The 24,242-nt window shown below is 58.2% G+C and overlaps 2 protein-coding genes across 2 annotated transcripts in view; one reads left to right on the forward strand and one right to left on the reverse strand.

The window, feature by feature from the left end:
• Positions 1–1,475: 1,475 nt before the first annotated feature.
• Positions 1,476–20,050, forward strand: FAM20A (FAM20A, golgi associated secretory pathway pseudokinase). Its single transcript, XM_019542797.1, has 13 exons — positions 1,476–1,604; positions 2,320–2,347; positions 4,328–4,492; positions 7,635–7,925; positions 8,617–8,667; positions 9,887–9,965; positions 11,271–11,363; positions 14,040–14,155; positions 14,730–14,910; positions 15,013–15,122; positions 16,188–16,269; positions 16,599–16,658; positions 18,162–20,050. Exons 1-13 carry the CDS (start codon positions 1,476–1,478, stop codon positions 18,451–18,453), a joined length of 1,677 nt encoding a protein of 558 aa, XP_019398342.1. The 3' UTR covers positions 18,454–20,050.
• A 628-nt stretch (positions 20,051–20,678) lies between these two features.
• PRKAR1A (protein kinase cAMP-dependent type I regulatory subunit alpha) overlaps positions 20,679–24,242 on the reverse strand; it is a 17,439-nt gene continuing 13,875 nt past the window's right edge. Inside the window, exon 11 of the mRNA XM_019542349.1 lies at positions 20,679–23,139. Coding sequence (XP_019397894.1) covers positions 22,967–23,139 — 173 coding nt within the window. The 3' untranslated portion in view covers positions 20,679–22,966. The remainder of the gene's footprint in view (positions 23,140–24,242) is intronic.

The following is a 24,242-nucleotide window of genomic DNA, read 5'->3' on the forward strand; positions in this document are numbered from 1 at the left end:
CGTGACAGTCGGAGGAGTGTAGGGAAGGCTGTCTGTACCATCACAAAGCGTAGCCTCTCTTGCCCTGACACGACAGGGTCTGAAGGTGCCTCCTCCACCTTCATTCAGCTCTTCCAGACGGCAGGATCGGGGACCCCGAGGACCGTTCGCGCGGCCACACAGCAACATGAACGGCGGGACTGCGAAATTGGGCGGGGGGTGCCCCTTTCCCAGGATGTAGGGCAGGCCCCTAAGGGCGCACGGCCCTCGGCTGCCCTGCCGACGCTGCGTGCGCAGGAGCAGGCTCGCCGGTCGCCGGGGCAGGAAGGCCCTCGCGCCCAGCTAACGGAGCTGCCCTTTGCTTCGTAAGTGGAAATTTTCTCTAAGGGAGAGCCAGGTGCCCAGATGGATGGGACACATTGATGAGCGCATCAATATTACGAACGTCGCCGGTTGCGAGGCTGAGCGGGAGCAAATTTCAATAGGTTAGAAACACGGGGGACTTGCTGCCAGTCCACCGAGCGCTGCTGGTGGCAGAGGACTTCTTCCCCGGCCCCAGGAGAAGGCTTCTGGGATTAAATGTCAGCACTCGGTGCAGGTCCCATCCGATCGCCTGACAACGTGTGCAGCGTGTGCAGAACGAAACCCATCCTGGTCATTTGCCTGGCACCTCAGTTATGAATCAGGGGTTGATTACAGGATGCGAAACCAGCTGGAGAGACTCATGGGGATGCAGGAAGGAAAAAGCAAAAGGAGGATCTGTTCCTCTTCAAATATAAAAGCCCTCTACAGCTCCGGAGCTTATTTTAAGCCCCTAGTGAGCCTCTTCCCCTGCCGCAGCCTCCGGGCTGTAGCCTCTTTAGCACCGGAGGGGACGGCGTATTTCTTGTGCAAGCGGCTAGTCACGATGTGTCATCCAGCACTTGTCTGCGCCACATCCTGGGGAGGACGAGCCTGAACGTACTACATCTGCGCCTTGTTCACCCAAATCTGCTGGCACCCGTCAAAGCTGGAAGCTGGCTTCACGGATGAGCTGCCAAGTCTGCGGTGTGCCAGCAGACTTGGGTGCACGGGGCATGGGGGGCGTAGGGGTGCAGCAAAGAGCAGCTCCCTCCAGTAGCGCTCGGGATGCCCTGGTCACACTGAGTCCTGTGGACCCAGGCACTATAAAAATAACGAGGGTCCGGTTGCACTGCCTTTTGCAAAGCAAGTGCACGACCTGGCAGTCCGGCCCTCCCGTCAGCGGCGTGCATGGTGCACGTGCTTTGCACAGGGGTGGGTGCCCGCAGACGGTGCTGGGCAGCGGCTAATCCGGCCTGCGGTAACTTGGCTGCTTTAAAGTCCTCGCCACCCCCCAGCGGCGCTCATGCAGCCTGTGCCGAAGCCAGGGTAGAAAGCGACTTGCATCAACCAAGCAAATTTCCGTTTAAACGAGGGCACGGGCGCAGGTCACCTCTGGGGCGGGTCCCGGCGCGGCCGTGTCGGACGGAGCTGCGATGCGCGGGCCGGCTGAGAGACGCAAGTCCCGAGCCAACTGCAGCCTCGCCGGGCAGCTCCAGCTCCCTCGGTGGGAAGCTTTCGGCTCCATTACCCGGTATGATTTACCTGCCGGCGAGATGAAGAGGGTGGGTGGAAACACCAAGCACGCAGGCCTGGGTTTATTTATAGCGGGCTATAAATAGACCGGCGTTTTATGATTATACCTTTCCGTGGCTTTCTTTATTAAAAGTAAACTACTGCAGGGCCCAGGAGCTTCGAAGCAAGGATCTGGGGAAGGCAGAGGCAGCTGAATCCCGTCTGAAACTGCCGGGCAGGTTGAGGTGTTTGTCCTGAACCGCGTGCACTCGCGGCCGCTGAAAAGCACTCGCCGCTCAGCCGAGAGGCAGGCAGCCCGGGTGCAGAAGAGGAGACGTTTGTGGGATCCGTGCGCACGCACTCATTCGTGTCCACAATCGTATGTGTGACGGTTGCATGTAAAAGGGCCATCCACATTAGAGTGCATGGGACGCGCTGTATTCCCCGGGAGAGACGGGTCAGGCTTGCCTTTTTGCACTCAAGGCTCGAGCCATATACTAAGCCCACCACGGTGTGTCGGCACCCTCTTTCTTTGTCCTCCTGCTCTCACAAGTGTCTGCTGCTGATTTCTTGAGCAAAGGGGACTTGTTGGATACTTCCTCCTCTGGAAGAAGAACAAGCTGCCCCCGGGGCTGGGGCAGGGAGCAGTGGTACGGTGAATTGACTGAAAACGTGCTGTGGATGCACGAGGATATGTGCAAGCATGAGACTGGGTTTTCCTGTTTGGGAGTGAAACAACCTTAGATCGCTGTGTTTTCCCTGCAGAGGAGGTGCTCCGAGGCCACCTCCGCAGGTGCGTCCGCCCGGGAGTGTCGCGCATCGCGACCCATGCCACCGGCACCCTCCACAGTCGACTCCCCTGTAACTTCCGGGGTGTGCCGAGGCAGACGCGACACCACAGGCTGCGACTTCAAGCAAGAATGGCTCCTCTTTTTCCATTCCCTGCGTTTCTGTCGTGGGGTCGCTGAAGCCTGCCCGTCAGAGCCAGGCCCGGCTGCGTCTCCGTCGGCTGCCTCGCCTTCACTGGAGCCCCGGAAGCGGCGGTTGTGTGACACGAGAGTCCCATCCAGTCCGCTGAAGGTTCAAGTCGACGAATAAAAAGCCCCTCCGTGCAATTAAGGCATTTGAGTTTGTCAGCGCAGTCTCTCTGGCCAGTACACGTGTTAGTGCAACAGTCGTGCCCGTTACGTCTATGGGACTCTAACAGCTGCGGGGTGGCAGCAAAACAGGACGCGCGGCCGCAGCGTGGGAGCTAGGACGCGCGGCCGCAGCGTGGGATCAGAGATCAGAGGTGCTCCAAGGGAGGTGCGACTTCCCTGGGTGTTAAAGCTGACGATGCCGGGCCAGGTCTTGGTGCCCGGCGCGGCGCTTCCAGGCCAGACGCTCCTGGGGAAATCACCTGCTCGCACTGAAAAGTCAGCTGTTCTTCAGGCAGTCGTTCACTGAGGCAGCATCATTTTTCTCATGGAAACCGTTGCTCTGAGGACGTGAAATGCCCCCACCGGGGTAGTAGGTGTCGACTCTGGAGTCTAATAATGGCAGCTAGCCGCCAGCTGGAAAAATGCACGCAGTGTGACGTGAGCTAGAATAAGTTTCCTACGGAGTAAGTGGTGGGTGACTTCACTGGCTCGGTTATTCAGTTTTCTGCGCAACTCGGTTAAAGGCCCTCCGTGTTTTAAACAAGCTTGAAACCGCTGCAGCATTTTGAATCTCCACCAGATGCCCCGGGCCCCGATCGGCACGGGCAAGGAAAATGCGAGACGGCATGAAACGCCAGCGCGGAGCTGGACCCAGGACAGGAGTGGCAGGCTGGGAAAGGAGAGGTACTTAGCTGCGTCCGTGCCAGGTCTGGCAGCACATAGGCTAGAGTTGCACCTCATAGACCAGCTAAATGAGATAAATATGGACTAGAGCATAAGTCTGCATGAACGCGAGCTCAGCGCGTCAGATGCTGTCATCAGACGGGACGAGGCCGGGGGATCGGTGTTGCCGAGGACGCCCCGGAGCCCGGCTCGGCTCGAAGGAGGGTCCCGGTTCTAGTGTCGGATGTCGCAGGGTCCCGATGGGAAGGGTTCGCGCTGCCTCACCGAGCGGTAGTGAAATCTGGACTCGTCAGGGTCATTTGCAGTCACATGAATGGTTTTCCTCAGGTGAATATTTCTCCCGTTCAGGAGCTGAAGCCCTATGAAAAACCAGCGGTGATGCATGGGAGACGGGGCTTGATTTGTAATTAGTATCAGGGGACTTTTTCCCAGAGAGCTGGGGACTCAGCCAGGACCCTGGTGCCTTCTGTCCACTCTTCACTGACCCGTGCTGCCTCCTGTCACCGAAGTCCTGGTCCGGCGTCGTGGAAGATGCCACCCGCTCCATTGCAAAGATCAGCTTAAATGTCTCCATTAAAAAAGTCTGGACTCATTCTCATCTTTAAGCCCAAATTCACCCCGGTGCTGGGCTGTAACAGCCGTGCCCCTGCAAACCAAACACCAGCCTGGTGTAGGGTCCTGGGGCCATGTCCCCGCGCCCACATGAGCTACTGGGGACCCCGGTGGCCAGAAGCCACGTTCGTGCGTCCCTCATCCCGAAGCAGCCGGGGGGGGTTTGGCCCCCGAGGGACCTGGTTTGCTGGCAGTCGATGTGCTGCCCCTCGCGGCTGGCATTGCCGGGGTAGCTTTCCAAGCGCTCTTCGGTAATTCGTTCGCGAAGCGCCTCTCCCCTGCCGTCCTACAGCAGCAGATCGGCCCCGGTAATTGCTGGCAGTGGCTCGTCCCCGCAGCCTGGCTGGGGCCGGCGCCGTTCGCGCGGCTGTCGGAGCACGTCTCGCTGCGGCGTCTCCGCTTCAGCGGACGAGCCAGCGGGGCCTGTTGCATCCCGCTCCAGCTGCCTGCGACGTTACCGCCTGGCCGCAAGCGCGGCGTCTGGGTCCCTCCCGTCCGGCCCGGTGCGAGGCAGCCGCGTCCAGGAGGCGCGGGCGCTTCTCCACGCTGCGCAGGCCACGGCCAGGCTTCCCCTTTCCTCCTCCGGAGATCAGCCCGGGGCAGCGGAGCTGTCCTGACGTAGGCTGGCGCGAGAGGCAGCTCTGGCTCTCTCCCCGCCCGGCGCTGCCCAGACTTCCCGGGGCAAGAGCCGTCTCCCGAGCCCGATTTCTCCCAGGGGAGACCTGGCGTGGCTCTCCCAGACCCGAAACCTCTGCACGTAGGATGGGCAGGATGCTGTAATATGAAATGAATAGCCCCCGGGTAATCCTTCCCGTGCACAAGCACATATTCATCTCTACCTTTTGGCCTCTTCCCCAGGTTGGGCAGTGCCAGGATGCACGCCACCTTACTGGTACCCAGTGTGCCCAGGAGAGGACTTTTATTCATAACCCGTGGCTGATATATGGAGAGTTTCAAGCGAGGGACTTAAAAGACTTCACTGACCTTAAGGGATTAAGCTTGGCAATGCTCCCGCAGGCGGGAACCACGATCCTTATTTCACAGCTGGGGAAACCGAGGAACGCGTTGCTATCCAAGGCTGAGATGCTCGGATGCCGGCTGAGAGCGGTACCCTCGGCCGGGAGGGACGAGACGGCGTTGCAGAGTCACGCAGGCGTCGGAGCCAGCATAGGTTTCACCTCCCTTTTCAAAACCCGGGAAAGCTACAGAAAGGTCCTCAGCACCATTGCCCAGAAACAGGGCAACAATTGCCAGGGCTTCCTTCCTCCCGCAGACCCCGCGCGGCATTTTTCCAGCGATGAGAGAAGTGACGTCCAGCTCTGAGTTTGCTGAGCGCTTGGGGGGGTTTCCAGGTTTGTTTTGTTTTTTCCCCTGGCCTATTTTCCCCTTTTCTCCTCGTTTGCCTAGTGAACGCTAGCTTGCCGCCTCCTCATTTTATGGCCTGGCAGGGTTTCCAGCAAACAGAAGGGATGCTCATTTTTCTGCAGTGGAGAAAAGCAGCGTTTCGGAGCGTGGCACAGAGGAGCTCTCTGGAGCTGTCAGCTTTGCTTTCGGGACAAGCTGACCCGGGTCGAAGAGACCTGGCGCCGGCAAGCTGTCGCCTGCCTGTTCCCGGGGTTTGGTTCACCTCCGCGTAACCAGCAGCCCAAGAGCCATTGCCCTGCTACCGCTAAATGGGCGTGCAAACCGAGAACGTGCGAGGAGAGGGTGCGACTCGCCAGAGAGCTAACAAAGGCGTCTTTGCAGAGAGGCGCCGTCCCTGTGCGCTTGGCCTCCCCGTCCTTTTCAGGCCTGTACTCGGCGCAGGGTCGCTTAACTCGCCAGGGGAAGCAACACCCAGGCCTGCGCCCGGGGGAGCGTGTGCAAGCATTTTGGACGGTGAAGGTCTGAACTCCCCCCACCCCATAGGGTTAGGTTGGTTCAAGCAGGCTGATGGTAGCCGAGGGCATGCGTGGGGCGACGGGCTGGCATCCCCTGGCTGGAAGAGCAGGTGTCCGTGAGCCGGTGGGTCGCTGGGGCCTTTGGCCCAGGGCTGGAGTGGGGCTTGAACTCGCCTGCAGGGAGAAACGCTCGTACCAAACACCTCTGCAGCGCTGAGTTTGCCGACCTCCGGGGTCCGCGGGGTGGGAAAGTTGTTTCGGGCGAAGCTCGGCACAGGGGCTCGCGGGTTCCCCCGCAGCCGGCTCGGCAGCGCAGAGCCTTGCCTTGAATCGGGGGCGGTTTTATTTACTTGTATTTGTGTCCTAGTCGTGACCACAAAGGCGAGCCGGGGAGGGGGAAGCGGGGACGTGGAGGAAGAGCAGGAGACGCACAAAAGCTCTGCGGAGAGAAACGTCCGTGCAAACCCCTGCGTGCCCAAACCACCTGGCATCACGTGGCTCTGACTTTAGCAGGCGCCACTGAGCCCCGTCTTTGCAAACCTGGCGGGGGGTGGGGGTCCTTGTCCCATTGACTTGCTATTGCATAGCGCTCTCGTTAAGGAGTGCTTCGCCGTCGTTAGCGGCCCTTGCCCCACAACAGCCCTTACGGCAGGGAAGTCGCGTGGCTCCGTTTCCCACCGACCATTTGGAGGCAGCTCCTCCGTATCCCGGGCTTTCCCATCTCTGAACGGGCTGGCAGGAGGGTTGCATTGTGCAGATGGCTGGGTAAGGGCAAAAGTCTTTGCACCGTCTCCTCCTCACCGCTGCTAGCGGCTTCCTTCTCGAGCAGGGTTGCATCCGCCGCCTGGAGATGTGAGCAGCTGAGCGGGGAACGGCCTTTTAATGGGAGACGCTCCTATAGCAGCTTCGAGACTTCTGCTGTTATGGCATCCTCCTTCCTCCCTCTTGTGTGTGTTTTTTCCCTCTCCAGAGAGTTGTCCGACGTCCTCGTTCGTGCGCCCCCCGGACGCAGCGTGGGCCCCGATCCCGGATGGAGGTCCTTCGCGACTGCCGCAGTATGCGTCGTCGTAACGCAGTGATGGGTGTGCGACAGAAATAGCATTTGCACGGGGGATGTTAAGTGTTTTCTAACCCTAAGTTGCTGTTTCTTTCCTGGGATCCCTGTCGCGTGGCTCGTGGGTCTTGAGGCGGCGTCCTCGTTTTTGGTGCAAAAGGCCTGGGTTCGCATCCTGCCTAAACCCCGAGGTCTGTGATGGCCGTAGCCCAGCGTTTCTCACGGCTGCTGAGCCTGTCGAAGGCTCGGTGGTTTCAAACTTTGCAGAAACATCCTATTCTTGTTCCTTTTGGCTGGCTTGAGGCAAGCTGGCCTAGTGGTTAAGGAGATGGCTGCTTCATCGGTTGTGCCCCGTGGCTGCGGGGTTCGACTCCCGTCCTCACCCGTGAGCTTTGGGTCGGGGTCTCGGTCAAAACAGAGTGCCCCGAAGGCTTGGAGCGGCAATTGTGGTGGCGACGGCCGCTGTTACAGGAGAATAATACGAGGGCGGCAAAACCCTCCTGCTTTACCCCCGCGTCATCCAGGGTTGACGTGGGAGCCGTCTCGCTGCGAAGCCGCTGTGTAGGTGCGCTCCCCGTGCGGGACCACGTGCGCGCGTGTCCCTGCCCTGTTATCCGCTCTGCGGACGACTTTCCGGGGGGTTGGGAACGCGTCCCCCCTCCAGTCTCTCTGTGCCTCAGTTTCCCCGCCTGCCCAATACCCCTTACCCAGTAAGACCGGTTGACATCTCGTGGAAAGTCGCGCCCGAGAGGAAGCCGCGTGTTAACGGGATCGGAGACCATCCTGCGAACTTACCCCTTCCCCCCCTGCTTTTCAGGAGGCACAAGCTGTACCGACAGGAGCTCAACCTCACGTCCCCGGCCGCCCTGCTGCAGCTGAAGATGGAGGCCAGCTGGCTCCAGTTCCACCTGGGCATCAATCGCTACGGGCTGTATTCGCGGTCCAGCCCTGCCGTTAACCAGCTGCTCCACGACATGCAGGATTTCAGCATGATCAGTGCCGGTAAGACTTCCTGCGCGCGAACGGAGGAGGAGGGCTGGCGGCTTGCTCGGCTCGCCGTACAGCCGATCGAAGTTTATTTTAACTAGGAAAAAACCTCCTTTAAAAATGCCAAAACCCCTCTCGGTTTTTCCATGAAACCCTTTTGGATATTTAAACACATCCAGTGCAGGACTGCCAAGGGGGGGTACATTGCAGCAAAGTTGGTGTTATTTCTAAGAAATAGGGAAAAACCTTGCAAGAGGCCGTCTGTCGTTAGCTCCAGAACGTACAGATTTGTGCCGGAGCGAGGCCGTCGTGTCATCGGTGCCTTTGAACATGGGACGGGCGATTCCCGCACGTTGGTGGGTGCTTCTGCCACTGTAAACCACAGGCGGGTTTTGCTAGAGCAGCGTTTTTCAAAGCCGGGTCTGCAAACCCCTGGGGGGCAGGGACTGGCCTGGTGGAGGGTCCCCGAGAGGAAGGACGAGGCAAGGGGACATGTCAGTGAAGGCAAAGGAAGAGAAAGGAGCACGGAGGTGGCTGCAGGGCTTACCGCATGGGTGAATTATTGCTTTCTTTATGACCCCATTGGAGTCGGCGGCAAAGCAAGCAGACACGACGCGTTTCTGCCCCTGGGTCCAGCTCCCACCGAGCCGCGCCTCGGGCCGGGCGGGCTGCGACTGAGTCCGGACGGCTTTTCCTTCCTTTGCAGATTACAGTCAGGATGAGAAAGCTTTGCTGGGAGCCTGCGACTGCACCCAGAGTAAGTGTCCTGGGGGCTTCTGGGTCGATGGTTCAGCACACCTGGCCCCGGGGGAGGGCGGAGATCTCTCCACATCTAGTGCGACTTGTTTTCCTTTCTTTTGAACCCGCTTTATAAAAACCTCTGGCTTTGACTTTTCCTTGCCTGCCCCAGGGGCACTTGCAAAGCCCTTCTGCAACCCCCCTGCTTGGGGCAAAACCCTGCAGGGTTAAAAAAAAAAAAAAAAAGGCAGGGATGAAGGTTGCAAATCCAGACCGCAACTCGAGGGAGCCGAAGCCATTAACTCCCGGCCTGGGGGCCAAGAGCTGTTTCTGGCGTGTGGCCTGTGACCGCAGTTGGGACTAAGCTGCGTCCTCGCTCGCAGTCTCCATACCAGAAGCCCAGGGCCGGCTCCAGATGTCCTCAGCGTGACGGGAGTCTTTCCATTGATTTCAGCAGACACCGTGCGCTCGGGGCATGGTCCTTCCAGGCGGGAGCTGGGGCAGCTGTGCTGCGCAGGGGCTCAGGCTGCTCTGTGCACAGGCTGCGTCTGCCCCGGGGAAAAGCAGGGAGCCCTCTTCCAGCCCCGTCTCTGCAAACCCTGGGCAGACGAGGGCCGCGGGGTTTGAACGGGCCGCAGGAAATTCCCTCTGCGTCGCAACGGGTGCGACTCTCGTCCTGCCTCCGTGCACCGCTCCAGCCCTGCTCGTTGCGTGCCTTCTCAGGGCAGCGTGATTTTTGCACCGTGGCTCCACCGAGCATCTATTGCACGGAGCGTGCGCTGTGCCCCTGCCCGCGACTGCGTGGGCTCTGCGGGGTGTCGAAATGCGCAGCACTGCCCTGAAGGCAGAGTCCTGGCAGCCCCCCTGCGTGCACAGCTCGAGCGAGAACCTCTGCTTCCCATTACCGGCTGAGAAAGGCGAGTTAGAGAAATCCAAGCGAGAAAAGTGCTTGGAAACTAGCAATACTGCAGGGGAATAATCTTCCTGGCACAGAAGAGATGCAGAGTGAGAAAAATATTTGTGCGTTCAGAAACGTAGGGGGGGAGAGACAGCAGCAAACGCCCACTAAAGCCAGCAGCAGTGGGATAGTTTATGGCACAGAGAGGCTCGACTGACTCCCGTAGGCTCGAGAGGTGGACTTTTTGTGGACGGCGAATGCAAAACGATAAAGAAAGCATATTGCGTAAGCTCAGGGTTGAGTGTTTCTGAATGTTTTATTTCCTTCCCTCTCCACCAAGTCGTGAAGCCCAGCGGTGTGCACCTGAAGCTGGTTCTCCGGTTCCAAGACTTCGGCAAGGCCATGTTCAAACCCATGAGGTAAGGCGAGTGGCCGCGGTCCCTTGGCTGGCAAACTGCCTGGGATCACGGTTTCCAAAACAGCGTCACCCAGCAATGAAGCAAGGTGACCTGCACTGTAACAAAAGAGAGAGGCCTAGGGCTCCTTTGGTCCAGCTGTCTGGGTCGGAGACTTTCCATAAATACGAGCTGCCAGCCAGCGACATTAAGACGTTCGTGGAAGTCAGTCGTGCTGGAGTACGAGGGATTGCCGAAGAAGAGACAAACCCACGGCGTTTCTTCGTGCATCATTTGAATTCAGCACTTTGGAGTGAAGGAAATGTTAAATGCAAAGGACACGAGCTGGTCTTTCTCTCCACTGTGTATATTAGAGAGAGAAAGTTGCTAAAGAATTTAATTTTCTGCCGTTTCCCAATAGGATTTCTCTTTCACTTAAATTTGCTTTTCATTGACATCCCAAGCACTTTTCTAAGAAATAGCTTGTCATTTTGCTACCTTTGGATAGCGGTCTGAAATTGCTTCTGCTTTGATTTACAGCCCTTTTGGCCCCCTACATAGATTTCCACCAGATTGTTTTCTGTGCGTTGCCTTGGTCTGCAACAGAGAGGCTTGTGCTCTGACAAGTGCAACTCCTTGCTTGTCTTCAAAGGAGGGGATTCCTCTCCTCCTTCCCCCCGGTGCTTGGCTGTATTAATCCCAAGGGGTAAAATAAATAGGGGCTCAATGTGCTCAGCGATGGAGAGCGGTAAGGTTTGTCTCCAGGAGCTGTGGGGAGTTGGCTGGCACACTGAATTTTTCACCTGCTTTCCCGTTCAGAGGACTGACTAGCCCAGGGCTGTACTTCCGCGTGTACAGCGCTACTTCACATGCCGACCAAACTGGAAAAGGAGCGGCTGGTTTCCGCTGGACTGCTGGCAAAGTCCTTTAGTTTGAGCTTGGCCGAGACCAGGGGTCGTGGGGCGATGGAGACCCGACTCCTCTCTGCCCCTCGGGGAAGCGGTGTGGAGCGATGAACCCCCTGTGGGCATTAATAAGGTCTCCAGGATGGTCCGTTCAGCTCATAAACATTTAGGGGAGCCTGCCTCCCGTCTCTTCTAGGACGTGCATGCGAACTGCTCCTTCTAGCTGTTGTTTTAATAATCTGTGGCCCTTTGCCCCCGCCTTTCAAGCAGCAGCCCTAGTTGGCGTGCTGCTAAGTGCACCGCTGTCATTCGCGCCAGGGTTGCAGGGCACCGGGGGGTCTCCAAGACCTTTGGGAAGAGCCTCGAGCTCCCCCGTCCCCCGTGTGCATCCCGTCTCACCAGTAACCCTCTCACTTGCTTTCAGGCAGAAACGCGAGGAAGAGACTCCAGAAGACTTGTTCTACTTCGTCGACTTCCAGAGGCACAACGCGGAGATAGCCGCCTTCCACCTCGACAGGTACTCGCGCCTCCGGGTCGCTCCTCTTGTCGGGCCGAGCCCGGGCCTCCCTCCTCGCCGACCGTGAGAGCTCTGACTCCGCAGGAAGCAGGACTGAGCCCGCAGGGATAAGCAGCCCCTCAGCTAATGTCCAGACCCGGTGCCAGGTTAGGATCTGAGAGGTCTGTTAGCGGGAGGATGCGGAGCAAAGGAGGATGGAGGTGTCCGGCTGGCTTCGGTCCACTTGGGATTAAGCTGTCGGATGAAAGCAGGGCTCAGCGTGAAATCCAGGCTGGGACCGATCGGGACGGGCCAGCCTGTAGCGCGGGAGGCCAGGCTTGGTTTCTGCAAAGCACGAGCCGGGGGAAGCGCGGAGCAGGGCGGGATACCGTACTGCTTCCTCCGTCCACCTGGAGACTGCCAAGCTCTTTACAAACGCTGGTTACTTTCAGCTCGTCGCGCTTCAAGAGGCCAGGAAAAGTCTCCGTAGAAAGGATGAGAAAACAAGACCGGGCAGGACGGAGGAGAGAGACTGGTCCAGCTGGTCCTCCTCCTGTTCAGCAAAGAGCTGGCCTTGAAGCCTTGGCTCTTTAAACACGGTCCCTTCCCAGCGAGGCTGGCCGTGGCTTGGGAGCGGCGTTTGGCTGTGAAATCCTGAGCAAAGCGGGTGGGCTCTGCGCAAGAGGGATGTGGTTCGACTCGCCCTTAGGACTGGCTTGGGTAGGAGCAATTTGGCTTGTTTTGGGGGGTGAGGCCTGGTCTCCACGCGCTCGGGCAGACGCAGGATTTTTCTGCTGGTGTAGCGAAGGCGCTGCGGCCGTGCGCGTGGACGCGCTCAGGTGGTTTAAGCCCGGCTTAAATGGGTTCGGCTCCTCTACGGCGCGCGCCCACGCTGCTGCGACTGCGGGGAGACCTGCCCAAGCCGGTGCTAAGCCCAGCAGCTCGGGTCCTGCTAGCATCTGGGCTCAGTACAAGCCAGCTCCTGGGGCCGGCTTTGCAGCTCTGGCTGAGCTCTGTATTGCGAGGCAGTAAGCGGGGAAATCTGCACCCGCTGCAGTCACGACACGCCGCATCCGCTGGCTGACTAACCAGCAGGAAACTGAGCCGAGGTGTCCGTGCACCAGGCCGCCCCAGTCAGATTAGCAAAGCCTTCCGGTTGATTTAAATTAAGCCAGCGCAACCTCCATGTGCGGACAGGCCCCCAGTGCAACGGGCTGCTACCCCGGGGAACCTCATCCTGCAGCAGGAAGCATTAGCTAGACCTGTGAATTTAGATAAGGCCTGGCATTCAGCAGCATGAAGTATAAAGTCTTGCACTTCGGAGCCAATAACAAGGGCATCAGCTGCAGGATGGGGTCACGTAGACTGGAGACGGCAGGGGAAAAGCACGGGTTGCACGCGCTGATCTCAGGATAATGTGATGCAGCTGCAAGAAAGGGTTATGCAATCCAAGGGTGTATTGCATGGGGTAAATGCGGGGGGGCCAGGGGGGTTTGCATACGGCTGGTGAGACCCCAGCCAGAGCGCGGGGGCAGGCCTGGCACAGGGCTCCAAGGAGCTGAACTCCAGCGGGAACAGGTTCAGAGGAAGACCACTGAGATCGTTAGGGGAACAGAGACCTTTGCTTATGAAAGAGGGTTAAAGGAGCTTGGCGTGCTTAGCAGAGAGTGCGAGGGGTTGAATAGCGGGAGGGAGAAGAGCCGCTGAGGCTGAAGGGCAGCACCGGCACACGATGGGGGTGCTGAGCAGTCCAGCTCTTGCAGGAGGGAGTTTGGGGTGCTCTTGCAAGCCGGAGCGCGGGAGCAAAGCAGATGGTTACACAAGAAACGCCTGTGGGGAAGGGCCAGCTCGTCTCCCTGCTGCTTGCACACCCGCTCCTTTCGCACGGGGCATGTGCCCACGAAGAGGAAGGCAGCGGAGCCGATGTCTGCCTGTGCCTCTGGCAGCGAATGGCTGGCGTGCCCTTGGCTGCCTCGTTCCGCTGCTTTTCCGTTTTGCTGCTCCGTGCCTCAGTTTCCCCATCTCTAAAGCAAGGCTCACGCCACTGGGCCCCGTGGAGAAGCGTAGCTGGGAAGCGCTAGAGAGGAGTAGAGATTTCTTGATGTGCCACAGCAAGAGGCAGGCTGGAGCCAGCTCCCAGCCCGAGGGCAGTTCCCAGCACCTCGCTCACAGCCGTGCCCAGCCTGGCCCAGAGTGACTGACTCAGTGACCCGCAGCGGTTTTTCCATGCTGGCATCCCTCCCTAAAATGCCTTTGGCCCCATGCTCTGCTTATTGTGAGCAATGTTTGTGAGCTGACTCACTGACGGGAGGGTAACTGCGTAGCTGAAGGGGTGGGGGAGCGACCTCCTCGCCGCTTCCTGCTGCTCCCCGGTGTCCTGAGAGGCTCGGGACTGCCCTGCGGGGGGGCAGCGCCACGCAGGGCCATGGCCGGGTGCCGGCGGCGCAGCAGCAGTGCCTGCAGGGAGAGGGTCCATGGGCCATACCTGAGCCTCGGGGAGGGATTTCCGCTGCCTCTGAAACTTTGCAAAGCCCAGCACGCTGCTGCCCATGTACCGCTGGGGGCGGCAGGGGCCTGCGTGTTCGCCAGCTAAACGGAGCCCCAAAACAAACGGGAGGGGACTAGCAGCGTGCAAACCCTGCTCCCTCGCGCCTCTGGCCCAGGCCCCTTTGCCTGACGCGCTTCTCTCTGCCGCAGGATCCTGGATTTCCGGCGCGTGCCCCCCACCGTGGGCAGGCTGGTCAACGTCACCAAGGAGATCCTGGAGGTCACCAAGAACGAGATCCTGCAGAGCGTCTTCTTTGTCTCGCCAGGTAGGCGGGAGGCCAGCCCCACCGGCCCCCGCGCGTGCGCGGAGCAAGGGGCTCGCGCTGCACGGGGGAGCTGAGCCGTGCGCGTGGCAGCACCTTGGCCCCGGGCGGGACGTGCAAGCTCCTGGCTCACTCGCCGCAGGGGGGTAGTGAATGCCACAAGGGTGCTGCGCCCAGGGGCTGGTGACGCCGAGCGCTGGCCGCGTGTCCACGCTGCTGCCCAGGGCAACCTTTGGGCCAAAGGCTGCTGCCACCCACCGGCCAAGTACGGGACAAGCAGACGCCGGGGGCAAGCCCTGGTTGTGCAACACCTGCCCCCATCGCAGCGCCAACCCCGGGCGCGTGGCTGCACCCGGAGGTGATGCTGCAGCTGTCTGTCACAGCTGCTCCTGCAAGCGCGAGGGCCGGGGCAGGGGCTGAGCGTGTCGCAGCATTGCCAGCCCTGCAAGTCTGTCGCAGGGGCTGCCGGTGATGCTCCACGAGTGGCCGCTGAGCTCCGGCCGCATTTCCCCCCGCCACACCCCGGAATAAGCAGTCCGTGACAGCGGCTGCAGCTTGGTCCCCGGTCTCCCCACAGCCAGCAACGTGTGCTTCTTCGCCAAGTGCCCATACATGTGCAAGACGGAGTACGCGGTGTGCGGGAACCCGCACCTCTTGGAGGGCTCTCTGTCAGCCTTCCTGCCCTCCCTCAACCTGGCGCCCCGGCTCTCCATTCCCAACCCCTGGATCCGCTCCTACTCGTTCACCGGGAAAGAGGAGTAAGTGAGCGGGTGAAGGCTGCCTGGGCAGCCAGGGGACCGGGGAACGGGACAGGACTGCGGGAGCAGCATCGGGCCTCACCTGTCCTCCGTCCCGTGCAGGTGGGAGGTGAACCCGCTGTACTGCAACACGGTGAAGGAGGTCTACCCCTACAGCAGCGGCAGCCGGCTGCTCAACATCATCGACATGGCCGTCTTCGACTTCCTCACAGGTACGCCGCGCTGCGGCGGGGACAGACCTTTCCACAGCACTGCCAGCAGCGGGCACCTGCCCTGGCGGCGCAGAGGGAGCCAGTCTTGGGCCGTTAGCGCTGGAGCCGCCCTTTCCGCTCAGCCCACCCTCCTGTCTGCTTTGCACGCCTCAGCACCTGCTTGCTGCATGGCTTTGCAGCTCTCCTGCCGCGTGGCCTTGCTCGGGGATTGACGGGGCAGGACCAGCCGTGGCTAAGCTGCCCCCGCGCATCTGTCTGCCCCTTAAGCAGCATGTTTTGCTGCTGATTCTCTGAAGCAGGTCAGATCAGGTAGGCAAGAGGTAACACGGGGCCTTTCTATGCCTCTCTGTCTTCTACCAGGTCAGTCCATCATCTGCTTGCCCTGCCCCCAGCACATGCCAGGGCCAGGAGTCAGGGCCTTAGTCCCAGACCACTGAGGCCATCCAGCAAACCCCGGGCCTCAGTTTCTCCTGCCCTGCGTACGCTCAGGCACCGGTGTAATGGCCAGACAGCTCTTCTGTGCCTCAGTCCGGTTGCACAGCACTTAGGGGCTTGCAAGGAGGCAGGACTGAGACCTTGAATTCTCCTCCGCCTCTGCTCCAGGGAGCTCCCAGCAGACTGCTCAGGCCCTCAGCCCTGGGGGTCTTCCAGCCCTCCCTGTCCAGCTCGTCCAGTGGGCAGTCAGGCATGAGGGGGAACAGAGGAGATGCACAGGGCCAGGAGGCAAGAAGCCCAGGCAAGGGGTGTGTGGCCCAGGGAAGGAGCTACTACTTCAGCAAGGAAGACGACCTGGGGTCTAGCCTGGCCTCTTGCTTCTCAGCAGCATCCACACTTTGCTATTGCTTGAGGGGCTGTGGAGCATCTGGGCTGTGAGCTAGGCATTAAAACGCTTTGGAAAGCAGGGGTAGGTGCTCCATGGGTGAGAGCCCTCCCCTTAGGCTATCAGTGACCCCGCCGCGCCCCACTTCCTTTTGGTTTCCGGTGGCACACGGCACACTGCTTCCCTGTCAGTGCCGCACGCTGCAGGGGCACACGTGACAGTCTCGCTGCTGTCCCCTCTGCCAGGCAACATGGACCGGCATCACTACGAGATGTTCACCAAGTTCGGGGACGACGGCTTCCTGCTGCACCTGGACAACGCCCGTGGGTAAGGCTGGGAGCTGGCAGAGGTGTTGGGGCTGCAGGGGAGGGCTGGTTTACAGGTAGGTCGTCCCTACGCAGCCGTCCCAAGCAGGGCAAGGGCTGGGGAGGGAGAGCTGGAGGTGGGGGGTGCCCAAGCTGCAGCAGGAGGCAGTCGTAGGCGGCGCTTTCACAAGCGACGCCAGCGCTGTGTTTGCACCTGCCCATTTTCCTCTGCTGGCTGGGCGCAGGGGAGGGCAGCCCCTGCAGCAGTGTGTGAGGCCTGGCACCTCAGCCTTCCCCTAGCACGTGCCCAGGGCTGGGCCCCGGTCACTTCACCGTCTCTTTGTACCGCAGCTTTGGAAGGCATTCCCATGACGAGCTCTCCATCCTGGCTCCTCTGGCCCAGTGCTGCGTGTGAGTATCCCGGCGAGCTCAGCAGCCAGGCTGGCGCGGGCTTCCTGCACGTCCACGTCCGCTGGAGAGAGGCGGGACGCGTTGCCCTGATGCACCGTGGCGCTGCAGGACCCCGAGCTGCACTGCCCCAGGCTCGGGTGCTGCTGCGTGCTCTGGGGTTACGCAGGACGGCCTGCTCCCAGCACTGCCCCTTCTTCAGGGCATCGGCGCTCGCTTCGAAGTCTCTGCTGGACACCTAGGAGCGACGCAGGAACGTGGCCAACAGACCCATGTCGGCATGCTCTCTCCCCCAGCCTTGCTCTCTCTCCCTGAACATATCTATTAGCTGGATTTTCAAGGTGCTCTTTGCACCTAAAGACACTTAATGTCCAGGCACAGGGTGTCCGTAAATCCTGCCCAGGGAGTGCTGCTCTGTGAGCCTTAAATTAAGCCGCTCTCAGCCGTTGGCTGAAGTGCAGTCGCCTGACAGGGCAGAGCCAACCCGTCTGCACTGAGCCAACAGCCAGGAGCTGATTTGGTTCCTTTGCGAGAAGCAGCCAGGGCAAGACCCGCTGCTTGTGGGGTAACAGGGCACGAGCGGCTCTGGCCTTGCAGGGACGTCAGTCCAAGCTGCTGCGCGGGGGAGCCCCAGGGCAGGGGGCTGAGACTCCTGGGGTCAGCACAGGCCTTTCCGCTCAGCCACACGGGCACCTGTGCCTGTCCCCTGCTCCCCAACAGAGCCCCCCTCCAGTGCAAGCGCCCGTAGCGCCCCCGAGCTCCACGCCCATCTACTCCAGCTGAGACCGGACCCGGTCTCCCCACAGCAGGCACTTGCCGGCAGCTGCTGGAGCCTCTCCCGGGCCCAGTAAGGACCCATTCCCTGCACTGGGAAACCCTGGCTTATTTCCAACCTGAATATTTCTAGCTGCAGCTGCCAGGCCCTGGCCTCTGTCACATCACGTGCTATTTGGGCCAAGGCATCTGCAGTCTGGACAGATTGGGCCGTGGAGAGAGGGGCTTTGTCCTTCACGAAGACATGCTGAGTTGATAAAGCCCCCGCAGCTTCTCGGCTTTAATGCCCGCGAGCCATGTAAAGCAGTAGCGCTGCTGTACTGGCAGGAAGCAATCTGCAATGGCCCTGGTACAGGAGGGGACAGGGAGCCTCCATTGCACGCTGCCCTGCTTCCCATCAGGGCCTTATATTTTTGTGGCATTCCTTTACCAGCCCGTGCTGTGCCTTGCAGGGGTCAGGCTGCCCCTTTGGGGCAGTCACAGCTGGAACAGGACCCAGAAGAGCCGGGCCGGCCACACACTGCGTGGCGCGGGGGGCATCCCTTGCTCTCATCCCCACACTCCCACCTGGGTGCCACAGTGGCACCGGACCTCGTAGCCACCACCGCTGCCTGGCCTCAGCCCCTGCTGCTCCTTTGGCAACACTCAGCCCCCTTCCCGGGAGCGCTCTGGACCACGGCAGGGGTGTGCTGCCGAGGCATCGGCGCCTGACCTGGCCGCTTCTCTCCCCAGGATCAAGAGGACGACGCTGCTACGGCTGCAGCTGCTGGCGCTGCCCGAGTACCAGCTCAGCGATGTCATGAGGGAGTCGCTGCTGCAGGACCGCCTGGCGCCCGTGCTGGCCGAGCCCCACCTCCTGGCTTTGGACCGGCGGCTGCAGCTGATCCTGCAGGCAGTGCGAACGTGCATAGACGCGCACGGAGAAGGCAGCGTTGTAGTCAACGACACGCAGGCGTGGCAGAGGCCCACGGCTGAGAGCCCAGCACAGACCGGGGGCCGGGGAGAGCCCCTGGGAGCCGGGTAGTGGTAATTCTCCATAGACACAAGCCTGTTGGATTGAGAGGAGCAGCTCCGAGATGGACTCCCACGTTCACACCAGACCTTGGGGGCAACGCTGCCCAGCTGCAGCTTGGGTGCTTGGGGTAAAACTTTTGCTAAGTCCACGTGTAGGCAAGAGCCTGGCCTCGACCTGGATTCATTCCTCCGCCTGCCGCCCTTCGGAGAGGCATCGGAGGCTCCCTCTGCTCTGTAGCAGCTGGGCAGGCCTCTGCTGAAGAGCACGGGACTCAGCATGGGCCTAGTCTCATCACCGAAGGACAAAACCAGGTCCCAGAGAGGCTTGAATAAAGAGCCGCTGAAAGGGGAGCGTGTTTGGCAAGTCTGTTCTATCAGCACCTTCGTGCGGTTGCATCAAAAAGTCCTTAGCCCCGAGGGCCACGGCTATCGCTCTCACTCAGCTCATCCCGAGCCGAGACCTGCCTGTGCAGCGCGTGGGCAGCCCGGCTCCCCCGTCGCTCCCCGCGGCATCCGTGGGTGGGAAGGGAATTGAGGTCAGGGCGATAGAGGAGGCAGGTGAGCATGGACAGTCAGGGCCCAAGGGAAGCCCGGTGAGCAACCAAGAACCCAGCTGCCAGCAAAGAGCAGTCTCAGGCTGGCAGACATGGGAGCCACAGCTTGAAATACCAACACACGTGCCAGGGATTTTAAGCCACCCATGAGAAGATGCAGGAAAGCAGCAACATGTGTTGTTCCTGTTCCCTGCCCCCCCAGGCCCATTTCAAAAAAGGGTCTTAGGAATTGGACAGCAAAGCACGTAGGAAGCCAGTCAGGCACAGTCTGGCAGTCGGTTTGCTGGGCAAGCTTCCCCTTGCCTCCCAGGCATTAGCACATTTTCATCACCGAGTCTCTTAATCAGCTTCTCCCCAGCAGCTTCCCATTGCTCTAAGCATGAAGCCAACCCTGCTCTTTGGCAGCCAAAGGAAAGCACGGGGGAACTTGGTGCCAGATCTGACATTGCTTTCACCATTTCACTGCTGAAACCGAGGTCAGCGAGGATCAGGCGTTAGTTGCTTTGTCCTGTGGCACCATTAGGAAATGCTCATTTTGCTACAAGCTCATTCTAACCCCATTTCCAACTTCAAAAAAAAAAAAAAACCCAGCTCGAGTGCGTTTGTTCAGTCTTCCAACACCTTTCTGCAATGTGTCTGATCCTGAGAGCAGCAAGCCCTTGCAAACAGATGTGCATTTCAGGTGGGGTTTATTCTAGCTCTCTTGCTAGCCGGAGCACAGGTGTGCACACTAATGCAGTCTCAGTGAGGAGGGGAGAACAAGGCACCGATCCCTGGGGAGCTGTGATGGCCGAGGAAGTTCGAGCCGCTCTGATTTTCAAAGGTGCCGTGCCTCATGCCGACTAGCAGACACCAAAGAACAGTGCCTACCTGGCTGGACTCTAGCTTCGACCACGTCTCACCGCTCTGAACTTGAGAGAGCAGGTTTTTAAGTGTAACAGGCTCAGGTCCCCACTTTCAGGTAGCGTTGAGGAAAAACCAGGTTTCCACCCCTCATGCCAACTGTGGTGTAGCACAGAGTGGGAATAAATAAAGGGACATGATGGACCTTCAGTTCCCGGCGTGTGGCAGTTCTTTCAGTCCGCGGGTTCTTCTTGCAGGGCTGGAGCTCCCCCTCCTGGCAGCCTCTCTGCACCGTGAAGGTAAGAAACCCCAGACAGGCGGCGAAAAGGCTGTTGCACCAGCACCAGAACCAGGCCCTGTGCTGGGAGAGATCCCAACCAGCAGCAGTGCATCCACACAGGGCCTAGGGCAGGCAGACTGGCATTAATGGGCAGCGATGCCAGGGCCTTGGGGGTGGTGGGGACAGGCCACATCACCCGTACGCAACCCTCCCCGCTAGCAGCTGCATTGCTTCCAGGTGGCCACCCAGGGCACAGCCCGTGCGAGGGCACTGCCAGCAGGAATGAGGCAAGAGGCCTCTCTCACGCCGTATGACCTGCCCCAAACATGCAGAAAGGGAATCACCAGGGACACGGGTCTTCCATGCCCGTGTGCACCCTCGTGCCTGTGGGGAGAGACCGGTCAGAGGGGAATTCTCATTTGTGGACTTAACGATGATTTGAACTCAAGTTTCAAGAGGGACAGAAAAGGTGCTAATCCCATAAGATGGCTCTACAACCCACCTTCAAAAGGCCAAGGCAAGACAGGGCACAAGGGGGGAAAAAAGAGACAGATTGCATTTAAGAATTTAAATCATTTTTATTGCTTTACCTGCCATTAGAACAATCTATAACAAAAGGAATAATATATTAGCACATACAGTAAGTCAGACATATATCGTCAGGTAACAATACAAAAATGGTCCTCTGGTTGACTATAGCTTTCTAGGGCGGTAGACTTCATAAATTCGCTAAAGGTGGCCTAGCAAAAGGTTACTTCTAAAGCCCTGAACATTAGCTAAGGCAAACTATGCCAATTGTGGTTTCAAACATATCTGAATTGCACACAAAGGTAAAGCTATAACTGTGATTAATATTTAACTTGGACATAGCTGGTTTATCTTAAAATGTTGTAGGTAAAACTACAAAAGGGAGTAAACAGCAAGCTAAAAAGATGCGGTCGTGAAACTTGATTAGAAAGCCTTCTAGAAAAACGGGCATTTTTGTGGCGCTCTAACTAGTTTACATTGGGGTTTTTTGGTGCTTCAACAAGGATCAAATCAAGCTTCAGAGTAACTAAAAATACGAAGTAAAATAACCTGGATAGATTCAAAACTGAATAAAACAGTTTTACAAAAAGGTAGCGTTTGCTTCCTCCCAAGGAGCACAGGTAGGAAATCCTCCACTTAGCAGCTGCTGGCCAAAGATGGTTCGCACAGTGCAAGCACTGTACAGCTAATCCTGCTGCGGGGACTTTGGGAACAACATACACACCTCCTAGAGCCTCGTGCAAAGATGTGATACCCTCAACTGTAGCCTGTGTCCATCAAGCGGACACTTCAAATGGTCTATGAGCCTGGAAAGGAGTCTACCACGGCCGGTTCCTTCAGAAGGGGGAAATAATACTAATAAAAGGAGGCATTGCTCATTAGAAACAGCTGTGTAACAAATGCAAAAACACTTGCTGTCACTCCCCGATACAACTCTACTCTAGTTTTATATAAATTACAGTTTAAAGGAAACCTTAAGTCGCCTACATTATTGAACTGTGGAATTCAGTAGAAATGGTTGTGTAGTACTGGTGCACACCGAAGAATGTAACACAAAGCTGGTAAATACTGAAATACATTTAAGACTCCGCAACAGGTTGGACTGTCCAAGGGGGGGTGGAAAGGAGGGAGAGAGAATAAGAAATATGTTGCAAGTCTGCTAGGCTGGGCAGGAGGAGAGAGGATGCAGCATGTGTGCTCAGAGTACACTTAAAATGAACGGTTAAAAAGTTTTAACTTCTAGTTGATTTAAAAATCTACCTACTTAAAAGAACGGTAGCAGGAAATCGGGACATTCACTTGTTCTGCCTGAACCAGGGCATCCCCGCTCAGCTGTGGGCCAGCCGCTCTCGGCCACATACAAGCAAATCTCGTCTCCCTGCTACCAAGGAATTAACTGAGCAGAGACTCTTTTAAAAGGACAGAATCAACTGTGCAGCATCTAGCAAGCAAGCATCAGAGAGCAAAACTAGGTGTATGCTGCCAATTCCCGCACCGCGCCCAGTGCGCGAACGCCGCAAATTTGGCGTTCCTGCAGCTCTAGTCAAGGAACTAGAGACAGAAGTTCAGCACTGGCATTTAACCCAATGTCTGGCTCCTGAGGTTACAAGCAGGAACGACCGAGAAAAGCAAATCCACAGCTGAAAACAGGAAAGGCAAAAGATCGGCTGCGGCGTGAACCGGAGAATTCAGTAACATCTGCGAGAGTTGACCAGAACTAGAAACCTCGAAAGCTTTTTACGTGAAACTTGACAATACAGAACCAAGCAACCGTCAACTGGCAGACACGGGTACGACACTGCTAAGCTCCAACTGTGGCTTTTCCCAGCAGCCGATGCCAGGATTACAGTACCCAGGAAAATTTAAAAATTGAAACTCAACCGTGTGAGGGGCAAAGTTCTTTTGAACAGAAATCCAGCAGGGCATGACCACAGCCTCACAGATCCTGACAGCTTGAGAAGGATCTTAACAAAAAATCATTTCCACTGTTACCTCTTTACTCTATGGCAACTAGCTGGGACAGGACGCCTCTCCGCTGCAAAGCAAGGCAGCAGCAGCTGCCCGAGGTGGACACTACACATTGCACAGAGAGAAGCAGTAACAGCAAAGTCTCCATAGAACTCGTTCTATTTATTTGCCGGGAGGGAGAGCACAGAACTAATGCTCCAAATTAAAAATGGGGCCAGGAAAAGCTTGGGGTCGGGGTATTTTTTTGTTTAAACAGACAGGAAGCTGCAAATGCCAGTGGCCACGTGGCTCTGCACAGGGGTAGTCAAGCAGTCTGCATTTGTGAAGCATGTGTTGGAGGGAGGGAGGGCTCAGACAGACAGCGATACAAAACTGTTGTACTGCTGGATGTTGCGCTTGAGAATATCCGAGCACGGACCCAGGACGCGTTCGAATCGGGGGCGGTCGAGCTTCACGCACTTCAATGGGCCACGGGCAACGACTGTGGCAGCACGAGGGCGGTTCATCAAGAGAGCTATTTCACCTGGATTGACAGAAAAGGGAGCACGGGTGAGAGTCAGCTCCACGCATCAAGGGAGTCAGGACCACGGCACGCAGTCGCGGGGCAAGCGCGGGTTCCTAGCACTGGCCAGAAACAGGAACTTGGAACAGGTGGGTTTTTTTTTTAGTAAAAGTGGGAACAAACTGCATTGAGGGGACTCAAGGGAAAAATAGGAGAACTGCAGAAAGGAACCAGGCGTGTTATTCAGCCAAGACTTGCGCTCAAGCCCATGCAGGGAGACCGCACTCAGCCCAACGTGCTGCGTCAGTCCAGCAGTGGTTCTCAGCCCCTTTGAACTAGGCCCCTCCATCACTTCTGTCAATTGAGCGGCACCCATTTCAAACATGAATGTATATATTGCAGTGCTTACCCACCCTCCACCACCCAAACCCTTGGTACAGAGATGAAGGACCAGCCAAGCAGGTGTCAGCTCTCTGGCTGGGAATCCCTGCAGCAGATGCATCAGCTTGCTGAAGCACACCTGGCTGAATACCTTGCTTTCCTAATGAACAAAAACCTAACCGGTGCTTAAAACAGAGCAGGCACACATTATGTATAGGCAGAGGAAAAGGCCATTTCAGCTACAGGAAAAGAGAAGGTCTGGAGGACTCAGCATCACAGGCCAAGGAAGAGGAGCCCTTGGTTACAACCAAACCCCACAAACTATAGGTCCTCATGTAAGACCTTGTTGGACATATAAGGTCCTTGTTGGACCTGGTGCTGGCCACGGGTGACAACCTGGTGAGAGGGCTGCGGGTGGTTGACCACCTGAGCTAAGGAGAATAGTTGGGGAAGCACTGAGGTCCCGGAGGGAGGGGAGCCAGGTGTCCAAGGAGAGTGATCGTGTCTTAAGGAGACGATCCTCCAAGCCCACAGGGAGGTAATCCCAACACGGATCAAAGGGGGCAGGAGGGCACAAAAGCCCCCATGGCTCACCAGAAGCATCCGGGAATGTCTCCTAGCTAAAAGGGAGGCGCACACCCGATGGCAGGGAGGGGCCGTCCCCAGAGAGGACTACACTGCGGTGGCTCGGGGATGCGGGGGGGGCCAGGAAGGCCAAGGCGGAGATGGGACTGGGACTAGCT

The sequence above is a fragment of the Crocodylus porosus genome, unplaced genomic scaffold (genome assembly GCF_001723895.1).
Source record: "Crocodylus porosus isolate Cpor-Errol unplaced genomic scaffold, CroPor_comp1, whole genome shotgun sequence".
NCBI lineage: Eukaryota > Metazoa > Chordata > Crocodylia > Crocodylidae > Crocodylus > Crocodylus porosus.

Coding starts and splice junctions, on each gene's coding strand:
- FAM20A (XM_019542797.1), top strand. CDS start 1,476: ATGCGCGGGCCGGCTGAGAGACGCAAGTCCCGAGCCAACTGCAGCCTC. Junction 7,926..8,616: donor TTTCAGCATGATCAGTGCCG/GTAAGACTTCCT, acceptor CTTCCTTTGCAG/ATTACAGTCAGGATGAGAAA. Junction 14,156..14,729: donor CGTCTTCTTTGTCTCGCCAG/GTAGGCGGGAGG, acceptor GTCTCCCCACAG/CCAGCAACGTGTGCTTCTTC.